At 44.4% G+C, this 14,920-nt stretch overlaps 1 protein-coding gene across 1 annotated transcript in view; it reads left to right on the forward strand.

Moving 5' to 3' along the window:
- The window catches only part of CFAP43 (cilia and flagella associated protein 43), a 254,521-nt gene that overhangs the window by 157,150 nt on the left and 82,451 nt on the right, over positions 1-14,920 (forward strand). The window contains exons 22-23 of the mRNA XM_030202783.1: positions 6,862-6,978; positions 11,525-11,725. Of these exons, the coding sequence (XP_030058643.1) occupies positions 6,862-6,978; positions 11,525-11,725 (318 nt within the window). The remainder of the gene's footprint in view (positions 1-6,861; positions 6,979-11,524; positions 11,726-14,920) is intronic.

Here is a 14,920-nt window from a genome sequence, read left to right on the forward strand (position 1 = left end):
CTGCCTAGAGTTGAGAGGGTGTTGTGTTATGGTTAGCTATGGGTTCTCGTGGTAGGCTTTGTCAAAGAGGTAAGTCTCCAGTGATTTGCAGAAGTTAGTTAATTCACTGATCGTTCTTATGTGAATTGGAAGTGTGTTCCACAACTGTGTACCCATATAAGAAAAGCTAGTCGCGTGAGTTAGTTTGTATTTTAATCCTTTACAGCTGGGGAAGTGTAGGTTGAGAAAGGTGCGGGAAGATTTTTTAGCGTTTCTAGGTGGTAGGTCCACTAGGTCTAGCATGTAGGTTGGGGCATCTCTGTAAATGATTTTGTGAACAGTCGTGCAGATCTTGAACGCTGTACGTTCTATAAGTGGGAGCCAGTGTAATTTCTTTCTCAAGGGTTTTGCACTTTCATATTTTGTTTTCCTAAGTATGAGTCTGGCTGCGGTGTTCTGGGCTGTTTGAAGTTTTTTGATGGTTTGTTCTTTAAAGCCAATATAGAGTGCATTGCAGTAGTCCAGGTGACTTAATACCATTGATTGAACCAGGTTCCGAAAAATGGCTCTTGGGAAGAAAGGTTTTACTCTTTTGAGTTTCCACATGGAATGGAACATTTTCTTCTATAACAAGGACTGGCAGCACATCTCCCACTACACAGTACTTATTCACCTGTGTCCTTCCACACTGCCTTTAGTTGCTGGAGTTCTCTTGTTCTGTAGTTTCCCATTCCATAACTACAGGCTTTGCTGGGGGTTCTAGAGGCATGTTCTTCCCCTCCTCCACATACTCTATGGTTTCTTCCCCCTCAGAGCCACCTCTCTGCGCGTCTTGTTCTCGAAAATTCCTCCCTTTGCTCACCACACCCAGGAGGAATCACATACTACTTTCTCAGCCAAGGGTATTGAGCGTCATCCCTGACACTCCCCCTAGTGGGGGCTGGTAAAACTGACAAACCTTTCTCTAAGCTATTTTTTCCCCATCTTTGCTAGGACTGCACTCCTCCTTTCCCACACCATCCTAAAAGGGGTTCTGGGTACTGTAGTCTTAGTGGATTTTGCCTCTTAATGGGGACTTGTGCACCAACCTCATCACTACCCGAACCTATACGTCTAGTTCCATCTCTGTTTTCAAATCTATGCTAAAAACCCACCTTTTCACTGCTGCTTTTAGCTCCTAGCCAATACTCAATTGCCCTCCCATGTCCCGTCCTTCCTTCTCACCCATTACTTCCCTCACCCGTAACTGTCTTGTCTGTCTGTATCATTTAGATTATAAGCTCTTTTGAGCAGGGACTGTCTCTTTGTGTCAACTGTTCAGCACTGCGTGCTTGCGTGCGTGCGTGCGTGCGTCTGGTAGCGCTATATAAATGCTAATAATAATAATAATAATGAGGAGGTTCTTCAGATTAATAAGGCTTTGCCTACTGGAAAGTCTCCTGGAATGCATGGCTTTACTAATGAGTTTTACAAGGCCTTTGCTGTTGATCTTGCCCTGTTCTTGATGTTGATTATTAATGCAGTTTGTGGCGGTGAGCCTTTGCACCCCTCAATGTTGGAGGCTTGGTTGGCAGCAATCCCGAAACCAGCTAAAGATAAGGTGGACTGTGCTTCCTACTGTCCTATATCTATCTTGAACACAGATCTAAAAATTTTGGCTAAAGTTCTAGCGAATAGGCTAGCTTTGGTGCTCCCCTCGCTTATTCATCTGGACTAGGTTGGGTTTATGCCACAGCGGCAGGCTGTGGCTAATATCCGGTGGATGGTGGATTTGTTGTATGTCTCTAAACAAAGGAATGTCCCCCTGTGCCTGCTTGGGCTAAATGCCAAGAAAGCATTTGACAGGATGCACTGGGCTTTTCTTGATAAGGTTGTGAAAAAGTTTTGGATAAGATCTGTGGCGAAACATTTGATTTCTGAACCTATAAACGGTATTGTTTTGCTGATGATATGTATTTCTCCTGGTTGTTTTGCTGATGATATGTGTTTCTCCTGGTTGGCCAGCAGATGGCAATTGTCTTTTTTTTTTTTTTTTTTTTAAAGCTGTACCAGAAGGGACAGGGGTTTTTTTTTTTTTCTCCAGCTGACTTTGAGGTAATTAGTTAGTGTCAGTTTGGAAGTAGAGGGAGAAAGAGCTCTCTACTGAGACCCTGTGATCAGTTATATTTTGTAACTTGTGAGCAGCTATATTTCCTGTACTTGCCAGGCACTATTCAGGTAGTGATAGAATGTTTAGATAGTTTTATAATTGATCCATATTCAGCTACCTGTTATTATGTTCTGTTTTTGTTCCATCTGTTTTATGGTTCACTGCTCAATATTTTTGATGACAATAAACCTTCTTTAGTTTAATACCTCTGCTTGTCTGGACTGACTAAGAATCCTGATGGTTTGTTTGTTGGGTCTGTGAGTGCTTTCTAGGAACTGTGGGACCCCTGGGAGTTGGCCCCAATGTCCTAGAAATCACTGGGGAATAATTTGAGAGCAGAAGACTCACCCAGAGGCGGTTGGGTCCCAGTCAGTGGGAGGAAGTTGCTAGTGTATAGCACAAATGGCAGGTGCAGGCAGACCTGAGCAGTGCTGGGGACAGACTAAGTGGCCGTGGGGTAGCCCTAGGCGGGTGGCTAGGTGTTTCGTGTCAAGATCTTTTTATTGCTGGTGGATTCAGGGATTCTGTGCATCACTCAAAGCTTGTGTGCATGTAAAGAGGGGTAACTCGGGGTGGTTCACTTTATCACATGGTACTCATCAGGGATGCTCTCTGTCTCCTTTATTATTTGCTCAGGTTATGGAACCCTTTGCAGATGCCGTTTGAGTGAATCAAGATATTAGTGGGGGATAGTGCAGGGGGACAGGGAGTTTAACGTAGCATTGTTTGCAGACAGTGTTCTTTTTTTTTATTACCCTTTATTTATGTGAACAGCAAACTGGCCAATGGCTGAGACAAAGAACTGTACAACAGAACACATTGAAGTGCACAAGTACAGTACAGTAGTTAGCAGTAAGTGACCAATAGAAGTCCCACGATCTCTGGCTGTTTCTGATCCAGAGGCGTGCATAACAGTTATGCAGTCACTGTAAGATTTTTAATTAAAACACCCAAGACTGCCAACCATACAACCATTCAAACCACAGACATACCACATACACACCTGCCCACCCTCCCTAAAGATTATATATATATATATATATATATATTGGGGGGGCAGGTTCTCCCTTTCTTTTCCCCTTTTCCTCTAAGACATAGGCTGCAGTTCCCACAACATATGCAGTCTAACACAATAACGGATGATGTTCTATTGTCCTTGACTCGGTCCCTAGTATCCTAACCTAACCTGTTGAAGGAAATTGAGGCTTATTTAGCAGTCGGGCTATAAGCTGAATGCTACAAAATCTGTGGGTTTGGCTTCCCATATAGTAGTGGACATCTTAAGGGCCTCCTTCTCTTTTAAGTGAGCATCTAAGGAGACTCATCTTATTTGTTTAATCGCCCTCGACTTCCTCAGAAGGTTTTTATATACAGGGGAGACTTGGAGGGCATGGAGGGGCATAATCGAACGCGAACGCCCATCTCCATGGGCGTCTATCTCCGAGAACGGATATGTGAAGGGGCGGGACAAACAGTATTTTCAAAAAAATGGGCGTCCATCTTTTTTCCGATAATACGGCTTGTGCCAGCCAAATGCATCGGATATGTGCGGATTTGAGCTGGGCGGTTTCGTTTTCAGCGATAATGGAAACCAAAGGCGCCCAGCTCAAAAACGAACAAATCCAAGGCATTGGGTCGTGGGAGGGGCCAGGATTCGTAGTGCACTGGTCCCCCTCACATGCCAGGACACCAACCGGGCACCCTAGGGGGCACTTGTAACAATTAAAAAAAAGTTAACTACCTTTGAAGTTCATAGCTCCCTTCCCTTGGGTGCTGAGCCCCCCAACTCCCCTCCCCAAAACCCACTGCCCACAACTCTACACCATTACCATAGCACTTATGGCTGAAGGGGGGCACCTAGATGTGGGTACAGTGGGTTTTGGGGGCAGTTTGGAGCGCTCCCATTTACCACCACAAGTGTGACAGGTAGGGGGGGATGGGCCTGGGTCCACCTGCCTGAAGTCCACTGCACCCACTAACAACTGCTCCAGGGACCTGCATACTGCTGTGATGGAGCTGGGTATGACATTTAAGGCTGGCATACAGGCTGGAAAAAAAGTTTTTAAAGTTGTTTTTTTTGGATGGGAGGGGGTTAGTGACCACTGGGGGAGTCAGGGGTGGTCATCCCCGATTCCCTCCGGTGGTCATCTGGTCATTTAGGGCACTTTTTTGGGACTTGTTTGTGAAAAAAAGGGTAAAAAAAAAGTGACCCAAATTCACGCTAAAAACGCCTTTCTTTTTTCGATTATTGGCCGAGGACGCCCATCTCTCCTCGGCCGATAACCACGCCCTAGTCCCGCCTTCACCACGCCTCCAACACGCCCCCGTCAACTTTGGCTGTTTCCGCGACAGATTGCAGTTGAAGACGCCCAAATTCAGCTTTTGATTATACCGATTTGGGCGCCCACGGGAGAAAGACGCCCATATCCCGATTTGGGTCGAAATATGGGCGTCTTTCTCTTTCAAAAATAAGCTGGTTGGTGTCCCGAACTTGTTTTAGTACTTTCGTGGTGCTCATGCGCAGGCAGCGGTAGAGTGGTTTTATGCTTCTGTGACTTCATTTGGAAGAGACTGTGGTAGGCTCTTGACTCTTGAAGCATCTTATCTGGTTCCCTTGCAAGTACTGGCAATTGCCAGAGGCTGTGTGTCCCACTATTGCTGCTACTTTTTTATGTTTCACCATTTTTTATTAATGACAGGCACAATACATAGCATTCAATTACTGGCCAAAACAGAAATGCCAACATTGCAACTTCCACTTGTGAACTATAACATAAAAGGCGTCATCAAATATTTTAACAGTTTTCTCCCACCCTCCTATCCCTCTCTCCCACCCTCCCCGTTATCTTAAATGGTAAAAAGGTATTGATATTACATCATACTAAACACTACAAAAGACTATTCACTGAAAATACATTTATCTCGGTAAAAGTGTGTATCAGCAAACCTTCAACTGTTGCGGATGGAACTCCCACTCCCATCTACTTAAAGTAACCAAAACATCATCCACAGTCCGGAGCCGAGTGCCAACGCAGAAGCCGCTCTCCTCTGGGAGGAGCCTAGAGCCTGTTATTGCTGCTACTTTTTATTATTGGGACTCTCTTTTTGTTATGCCTCACGAGATTTTATCTACTCCATTGGCAGGCAACCTGTTGTTCCTCTGAGAGCTGGAGGGGCACCTTTTCTCCCGTTGGGCTCAACTGGGACTGGCCGAGGCGGGAACAGTTTTTTGATGACACTGAATTTTTATCTTTTGAATCCCTTTCTGAGGCTTATCAGCTCTCACCTTCGGACAGCTATGCTTATGTTCAAACAAAGCACTTCTTGACTAATCCAGCAACTAAGTCATGTATCGTGAGGGAGGACTATTTGGAGTATTCACTAGGGGGCTTATTACTTGTTTGTATATCTTTTTGTGCAAGAGAATTACACTCTATCATCTCCATAGGGTTAATTGAGAAAGGGAGTTGGGATTTTTTTTCTTTCTACAGACGATTGGACTGTTTTGGAGAAGGCTTTGTTGAAGTCTTCCTTGGCGACTTTGATTAAAGAAAATGCAATTAAGGTCTTCTATCACTGTTACCTTACGCCTGCTCGATTATATCGTATGTTTCCTGGCTGTACCTCTCGTTGTTGGAGGGGCTGTGCAGAAGTGGGTACCATGGATCATATTTGCTGGACCTGTCCCAAGGCTAAAGTATACTGTCAGGTGGTGCACACTTGTTTGCAGCGTTGGATTGGTTGCCAGGTGCAATGAAACCCAGTGATCTTTTTATTTAGCAAGAAACCATCGGGATTTACCCATCATCAATTTCTGCTGGTCCACTAGGCAGCACATGCAGCCTGTCTTAACTTGGCTCACCACTGGAAACATCATGCAGTACCTTCTCTGTTACAGTGAATTACTAAATTATGGTATCTCTGTGATATGGAACATTTGGTGGTGGAGAAACGCAAGCTGCTTCCTAAGTGGGGGAGGGTATTTGGGCCCCCATTTTTTGTCCTGCAACTCCTTGAGGAGTTTCTTCTTTTTCTCTACAGTGATTCATGTGTCCAGCCTGGGACCCTATCCATCGGGGGGGGGGGGGGGGGGGGGGGGCGGCTAACCTACTTACAAACTTAAAAATATGGAAGGTTTTGTAATGGATAACTTGCTTTTGGAATATCCTGACATTATGGATTTTTGTACTTCGGTATTTTATGTGCTTCTTGCATTTGTTGATTGTATTTTTCTGTGTTGGGATTTTCAATAAACATCTTCTACAAATAAAAAATAAATAAATAAAAAAAAGAATAGCATGCAGCCAGATTGGCACCCAAATCATAATTAGTGCCAACTAAGTGCTTGTTATCTCCAATAATTAAATCATTGGAACCCACTAACTAATTATTTTGGGCATCGATCTGGGATCTGCGCCCAATTTTGGATGCCCAAATTTGGGTGTCCTTTATAGAATCTGGGGGTTTGTGGGTACAGTGTTCAGTATGTGAACTTTCAAACCACCTAGAATGACTTAGTTATGTCATGAGAAATGTTTCTACAGAACTATTAATTATTCCCAAAACAATCAGAATGGAATAGCTTTTAATATCAATGGAAAGAGACATTTGGATTTGTAAATGCAGGATTTTAAATGCATGAAATATTGAGCCAATATGTTATATATAGAACAGCAAAACCAATTCTTTTGTAATCTGAGTCTACTCATTTATTTTTATCATTTACATTCAAGGCCTTCCACACAGGCTATGAGGTGAAGAATTATCCCCTGAAAGAGCGTACTCAGAAAGAACTGGATGTCATCGAGAGAGCTCTGAAGCTCAAGAAGATTGAAAGCGTTGATCTTAAAGTAGAGTGATTCTTATTGTATCAGTGGGTGACATTATAACTACATAAGTAATGCCATACTGGGAAAAGACCAAAGGCCCATCAAGCCCAGCATCCTGTCCCCAACAGCGGCCAATCCAGGTCAAGAACACCTGGCAGCTTCCCAAACGTACAAACAAGGCTTCAGTCATTCTGGTTCCTTTCCCCTCTCCCACCCCCCACCCCCCCAAATCCACCTGGATGGAGCTTGAGAAGAACTGAAATGTAGAATTTACTGTTTATTCAATAATACAGATCAACATTGCACTTTTGTTTGATTGGACCTAATGAAGGGGCCCTTTTACTAAACCATGTTAAGTGCTATGCGTGTTTAACATAGCAAAAGTGGCCTAACGCAGGATACGTTGAAGCATAGTAACATAGTAGATGACGGCAGAGAACGACCTGTACGGTCCATTCAGTCTGCCCAACAAGATAAACTCATATGTGCTACTTTATGTCAGGGGCATAGCTACGTGGGGCCAATGGAGCATGGGCCCCCACAGATTATGCCCTGGCCCCCTCCACATTTGACCCCCCCCCCCCCCCGTCGCCACCCGCCCCACCGCCACATCAGGTACCTTGTTTGCTGGCGGGGGTCCCCAATCCCGCCTCCTAAATAGGAGACAGTAAGCTCTTCCATGTTGTTGTTTTTTTTTACAGTTGCCATGCGCTAATTTATTATTAGCAAACGGCCTGAAAAGAAAAATAGAAAATTAGCAATTTTAAGGCCACGGTAGAAATGGCCATAGCACACAGAAATGTTCTGCAATACCATGCGCTAAGGCCTTTTTCTACTGAGGTTTAGTAAAAGGACCCCACAATGAGAAATGTCATAAATCAATTGAACAGCAGCAAGGTTCTGGTGTTCTCTGCTGTCCAAATCTCCCAGTACCAGACTGGGGAGCTTTCATTATGATTCTAACTGATTTCATGCTCCATAATGTGCGTGATGTGCTGCTATAAAGTAAGAACATCTTGCCAGTATTCTTCTAACAGAAACTAAGGGCTAGATTTATTAAAAGATGTTAGCGTGCATGAACATATGTTATTTAACATGTCCCATTATCTGCACTTTAGTAAATCTAGCCCTAGAAGGGTAATTTTATAGCAGGGTTCCTAGGCAGGGATGACACATGGGCGTATATTTTATAAAGGTAACATATATGCTTGTCTGCCTGTATAGAATAGCCTGCCCAAAAGCTCTCAGGCAGACGTAAATTTGTGTATGTATGTTCCAGTAAGATTGGGTGCACTTTTGTGTATGTTATACTACCAGAAACATCTATGCATACAGTGGGGGAAATAAGTATTTGATCCCTTGCTGATTTTGTAAGTTTGCCCACTGACAAAGACATGAGCAGCCCATAATTGAAGGGTAGGTTATTGGTAACAGTGAGAGATAGCACATCACAAATTAAATCCGGAAAATCACATTGTGGAAAGTATATGAATTTATTTGCATTCTGCAGAGGGAAATAAGTATTTGATCCCCCACCAACCAGTAAGAGATCTGGCCCCTACAGACCAGGTAGATGCTCCAAATCAACTCGTTACCTGCATGACAGACAGCTGTCGGCAATGGTCACCTGTATGAAAGACACCTGTCCACAGACTCAGTGAATCAGTCAGACTCTAACCTCTACAAAATGGCCAAGAGCAAGGAGCTGTCTAAGGATGTCAGGGACAAGATCATACACCTGCACAAGGCTGGAATGGGCTACAAAACCATCAGTAAGACGCTGGGCGAGAAGGAGACAACTGTTGGTGCCATAGTAAGAAAATGGAAGAAGTACAAAATGACTGTCAATCGACAAAGATCTGGGGCTCCACGCAAAATCTCACCTCGTGGGGTATCCTTGATCATGAGGAAGGTTAGAAATCAGCCTACAACTACAAGGGGGGAACTTGTCAATGATCTCAAGGCAGCTGGGACCACTGTCACCACGAAAACCATTGGTAACACATTACGACATAACGGATTGCAATCCTGCAGTGCCCGCAAGGTCCCCCTGCTCCAGAAGGCACATGTGACGGCCCGTCTGAAGTTTGCCAGTGAACACCTGGATGATGCCGAGAGTGATTGGGAGAAGGTGCTGTGGTCAGATGAGACAAAAATTGAGCTCTTTGGCATGAACTCAACTCGCCGTGTTTGGAGGAAGAGAAATGCTGCCTATGACCCAAAGAACACCGTCCCCACTGTCAAGCATGGAGGTGGAAATGTTATGTTTTGGGGGTGTTTCTCTGCTAAGGGCACAGGACTACTTCACCGCATCAATGGGAGAATGGATGGGGCCATGTACCGTACAATTCTGAGTGACAACCTCCTTCCCTCCGCCAGGGCCTTAAAAATGGGTCGTGGCTGGGTCTTCCAGCACGACAATGACCCAAAATATACAGCCAAGGCAACAAAGGAGTGGCTCAGGAAGAAGCACATTAGGGTCATGGAGTGGCCTAGCCAGTCACCAGACCTTAATCCCATTGAAAACTTATGGAGGGAGCTGAAGCTGCGAGTTGCCAAGCGACAGCCCAGAACTCTTAATGATTTAGAGATGATCTGCAAAGAGGAGTGGACCAAAATTCCTCCTGACATGTGTGCAAACCTCATCATCAACTACAGAAGACGTCTGACCGCTGTGCTTGCCAACAAGGGTTTTGCCACCAAGTATTAGGTCTTGTTTGCCAGAGGGATTAAATACTTATTTCCCTCTGCAGAATGCAAATAAATTCATATACTTTCCACAATGTGATTTTCCGGATTTAATTTGTGATGTGCTATCTCTCACTGTTACCAATAACCTACCCTTCAATTATGGGCTGCTCATGTCTTTGTCAGTGGGCAAACTTACAAAATCAGCAAGGGATCAAATACTTATTTCCCCCACTGTATATCACATAAAATAGCTTATTTTTATGCATGTGCATAGTGGGGTGATTTTATAAACACTTACCTGAGCACGTAAAATGCTGTTCTGCATGCTGATGTCTCTGCCCCAAAAGCTATTAAGGAAAATGCATGACAACAAAGAGATTTATACTTGGGGCTTCTGATCCTAGGTATTTATTGTTTGGAATTTTATTTTTGAGGTAATTAGCTGCTTTCCTGGGGCCATAAAAATAGGGGCTACTCAGTTTATTTAAAAAGGTAGTTTTTTTTAGGTGTATTCCATTCCATGAACCAAAACACCATCAGTGGAGGGGCAGGGCAACCCTTATTATTGATAATACGGTCAGGGACGCCCAAATCTTGAAATTTAGGTTGTCCTTAGAGATGGCCGTCCCTAGACTTGGTCGTTTCTGATTTTCGGCAATAATGGAAACCAAGGACGCCCATCTCAGAAGCGACCAAATGCAAGCCCTTTGGTCATGGGAGGAGCCAGCATTTGTAGTGCACTGGTCCCCCTGAGATGCCAGGACACCAACCGGGCACCCTAGGGGGCACTGCAGTGGACTTCATAAATTGCTCCCAGGTACATAGCTCCCTTACCTTGTGTGCTGAGCCCCCCAAAACCCACTACTCCCAACTGTACACCACTACCATAGCCCTTACAGGTGAAGGGGGCACCTAGATGTGGGTACAGTGGGTTTGTGGTGGGTTTTGGAGGGCTCACATTTACCACCACAAGTGTAACAGTTAGGGGGGGATGGGCCTGGGTCCGCCTGCCTAAAGTGCACTGCACCCACTAAAACTGCTCCAGGGACCTGCATACTGCTGTGATGGACCCAAGTATGACATTTGAGTCTGGCATAGAGGCTGGCACAAAATATTTTTTAACGTTTTTTTTTTAGGGTGGGAGGGGGTTAGTGGCCACTGGGAGAGTAAGGGGAGGTCATCCCCGATTCTCTCTGGTAGTCATCTGGTCAGTTCGGGCACCTTTTTGTGCCTTGGTTGTAAGAAAAACAGGACCAGGTAAAGTCGTCCAAGTGCTCATCAGGGATGCCCTTTCTTTTTCCATTATGGGTCGAGGACATCCATGTGTTAGGCACGCCCGCCTTCGCTATGCCTCCGACACGCCCCCGTGAACTTTGGTCATCCCCGCGACAGAAAGCAGTTGGGGACGGCCAAAATCAGCTTTCGATTATACCGATTTGGGCGACCCTGTGAGAAGGACGCCCATCTTCCAATTTGTGTCGAAAGATGGTTGTCCTTCTCTTTCGAAAATGAGCCTGAAAGGCTTCTTGAAAATTGACTGTCTACTGCCAAATGCACCAACTGACACACTATAACTTTAAAACATCTTTACTAATTTACAAAATTATATTTACAGCATTGTTGGAAATTCTCAACTGTCCTGGAAAAGTTCAAACATTGAGTGCCAGACAGAGAGAGCTTAGAACTGATTAAAATGAAGCTTGGGGGCCATATCATAGGAGTTTTATGATGGGAAAGATTATAGAGGGGAAACAATTTTTTATTTCAATGTAACTTCTTAATTAATAACCTGATAATTATCCTAGATATACCATGATACACACTGAGCAGCTTTTTGATACAATTATCACCCTACACATTCTTTTTAATGTTCAAGGCTCGAAAGGAGATTGTTGAGATTCAGCCGAAAGTTACATTAGAAGAGGAAGAGGATGTAGACGAGGAAGGTGGTGAAGTGGACAGCACGGCTCTGCTAGGGAGCATGAGCAGTCTGTACGTGGAGGACGTCTCGAACTTGTATAGCCAACTGGATCTCCATACCAAAGAGCAGAAAATTAATCAGATTGTATTACTACAAGTAAGTTAATAGTTTTTTACAGGGTGAGGGAGAAGAGCAGCAATCATAGGTTTGTACTTACTCCAACTTTCAGGCTACTATAGAATATGAACCTTTTAAAATAGCTTTGTGACCCAATTGGAACTCCCACAGACACAGCCTTACTAAACCATAGTAAAATTTGCAGTTACCACAGCTTAACATGGGATTTTACCTCATGGTAGCAGCAAATGTAACATGGCACCTGTTGGGGGCTTTCCCTGCATTTTTCATACAGGTCCTGTGGTAAAAGTTCCCTTAGCACACAGTCCTGAGGTAGTAGTTAACGTAGAACTACTTAGCATCTCCTATTTAGAAAACGATAAGTGGTCCTGCACTAACTGTATTTTACTCAACACGTGGTACGTGCAGTGCTTTATCTGCTGAAACCTCTCTGCACCCATTCTCCATCTACACTCTGCCTAGTTGCACCCCTTGGCAAAAAAATGCAATTTAATACATGGTTTACTGCACGGTAACTGCAAAGATACAGTAAAAGCAGTTACTTTGTGCATTGGCTGTTACTTCACACTAAGCTGCACGTTAACAGCCTATTGCACTTAAGCAAAAGGCCCCCTAAATACAGAACATATTTTTCTAAAGAAACATAGAAAGATAACTGTGGGTCTGATGTTTCACAGTATGGTAGAGGTTTTCAACCCAGTTCTTGAGGATATCCTGAAAACCCTGACTGGCTGGGTGTACCCCGAGGACTGGGTTGAAAACCCCATGCAATATGGTTATAATCATTTGAAAGGACTTAGTGTCTTTAACTTAGAGATTGAAATGTTGTAATATTTTTACACATCCTACCTAATTGAAAGCATTTGGTAACATAGTAAATGATGGCAGATATTGACCTGCATGGTCCATCCTGTCTGCCCAACAGTCACGTTCATCATCAAATCGTTATTGAACTAAAATTTTGATAGTAGTATTACAACATTTTACTCACTGTGGGCCCTTTTTACCAAGCTACGGCAAAAGGGGGCCTGTGCTGGTGTCGGCGCATGATTTTGACATGCACCGAGGCCCTCTTTTACCGCAGCTGGTAAAAGGGTAGTCTTTTTGTTCTGCAGAAAATGGCTGTGCGGCAAGTAAAGCATGTTATGGGGCTTTTGTTATGCAACTATGCTTCTTTGTGCTTTGTGAGCGTTTGTTCTGGGGCTTGTTACTGCAGACCTCAGCACATCCTGTTCACTGTAGCCAGAGGCCTAATAACGGTTTTATCTGCAAACTAGTACAAACCAGTTTTAGCTGGACATATAAGAAGAGCGGTTGGTAAAACATGAGGTAATGACCAGACGCATGGGCAGAGCCCTGTGTATGTGCAGGATTCCTCATTGGGTAATTTATGAGGTGGTGCTCTGTGATGGAAGGTGTATATAAGTGGCTGCACATCTAGGGAATGCTGGAATATATCCTTCTGGTAGGTAGGGCATATTCCCCAAGGTGGGGGGATATTTGTGCTTTCCCTTCTTCTTCCCCATGACTATGGGTGGAGACTTGATCTTTGCAGTTAAGAAAGAATCTTTCATTCTTTCATTTGTTTGTTTCTCTCTCCTTTCTCTCAGCTTTGTGTCCTTAATTATGATATGTCCTGATGAGGAACAAACTTTCCTTCCTCTTCTCTGAGTTCAGACAAATTATTTTTACAACTACCAGAGTAACTGATGTTAGTTTTTGTGAGATTACTAATGTTTGCTACAAATACTAGCTCCTGTTCTAGTGAGTAATAAAACCTCCTTTTTTTCTGTCTTTTGGTCTCTGCCTGACTTCTTCCTGAGAATAGCTCTAAACGCAGCTTTACAAGCACTTGTCATGCGGCCATTTTGGGGGAAGCCCTTACCGCCACCCATTGAGGTGGTGGTAAGGGCTCCCACATTAAGCTGGCAGTAACCAGGCAGTGCACAGCACTGCCCGATTACCGCTGGTTACACCCTGGCCCTACAAAAATAAATATATGATGGCACACTGGGGGTGGGAAGTACCGCCGAGCTGTTGCGGTAGCCCAGCAGTATGTCCTATTTAGCAAGCGGTAAGCTACATTGAGCTTACCGCCGCTTTGTAAAAGGGGCCCTAAGTTTCACTTTACGATGTCTTCTCTTCCCTCGCTGAGATATACAGGACCTGCACTCATAGCATGCGATACGAATGTGTTATAAAGTACACATACTTAATCCTGATCCATCCTTGCCATTTTCAGGGCTCAGACTGTAAAAAAAAGTCAGCCCCTCACTGGCCCTACTTCCCAGTGGAGGCATAACAAAGATGTGGACATCCTTCTTTCAAACATTTTGGAGTCCTCAACTGCCCCCCACAGGGATGGCCAAATTTCAAGGGAGTGGAGTACAGTAGTGTGGAGTAGTGGCAGAGTGGCCTAGTGGTTAGAGCACTGGTCTTGTAAGCTAGAGGTGGCTGGTTCAAATCCCACTGCTGCTACTTGTGATCCAAAATCCAAATAAATAAAGGGGGTGTTAGAGGCATAGCAGGCATGGATGTCCTTCTCACAAACATCCACATTTTGGACGTCCTCAACTGCCGTCGCTTCCCTTCCTTAGGAAGGACATCGTGTGCAAATGAGCTAACAGCAAGCAGCACATTTGCATGCAGTTTCCTTCATGCATGCCCGTTCCTTTCTGGATCGGTAAGGGAAGGGCTTTTTCCATTCAGTGGACCAGTGCACTACAAATGCTCGCTCCTCCCACGACCAAATGGCTTGGATTTGGTCGTTTCTGAGATGGGTGTCCTTGCTTTCCATTATCGCCGAAAACCGGGGACAACCATCTCTAAGGTCGATCTAAATATCATGATTTGGGCGTCCCCGACCGTATTATCGAAATGAAAGATGGACGTCCATCTTGTTTCGATGATACGGGTTGCCCCGCCCCTTTACGTCCTTAGAGATGGGTGCCCCCGTTCGATTATCCCCCTCCACGTGCCCACATGTTCTTTAAGGTCCTCACAATCTAATTTATTAGTAGTACCCACACATACTTTCATGCACTTAGAGAACTTTCGCAAACATTTTTTTGGTGTTGTGGGACCTCAGCTCTGGAATCAACGTCCATTGTCCCGCTATTTGGAAGATTCCTTGGATAAATTTAAGGAAGAACTGAAAACTTATTTGTTCCATACAGACTTCCAAGATTGAGATTGATAGTATGCTGTGTTAGG

The sequence above is a fragment of the Microcaecilia unicolor genome, chromosome 5, assembly GCF_901765095.1.
Source record: "Microcaecilia unicolor chromosome 5, aMicUni1.1, whole genome shotgun sequence".
NCBI classification, from domain to species: Eukaryota; Metazoa; Chordata; class Amphibia; order Gymnophiona; family Siphonopidae; genus Microcaecilia; species Microcaecilia unicolor.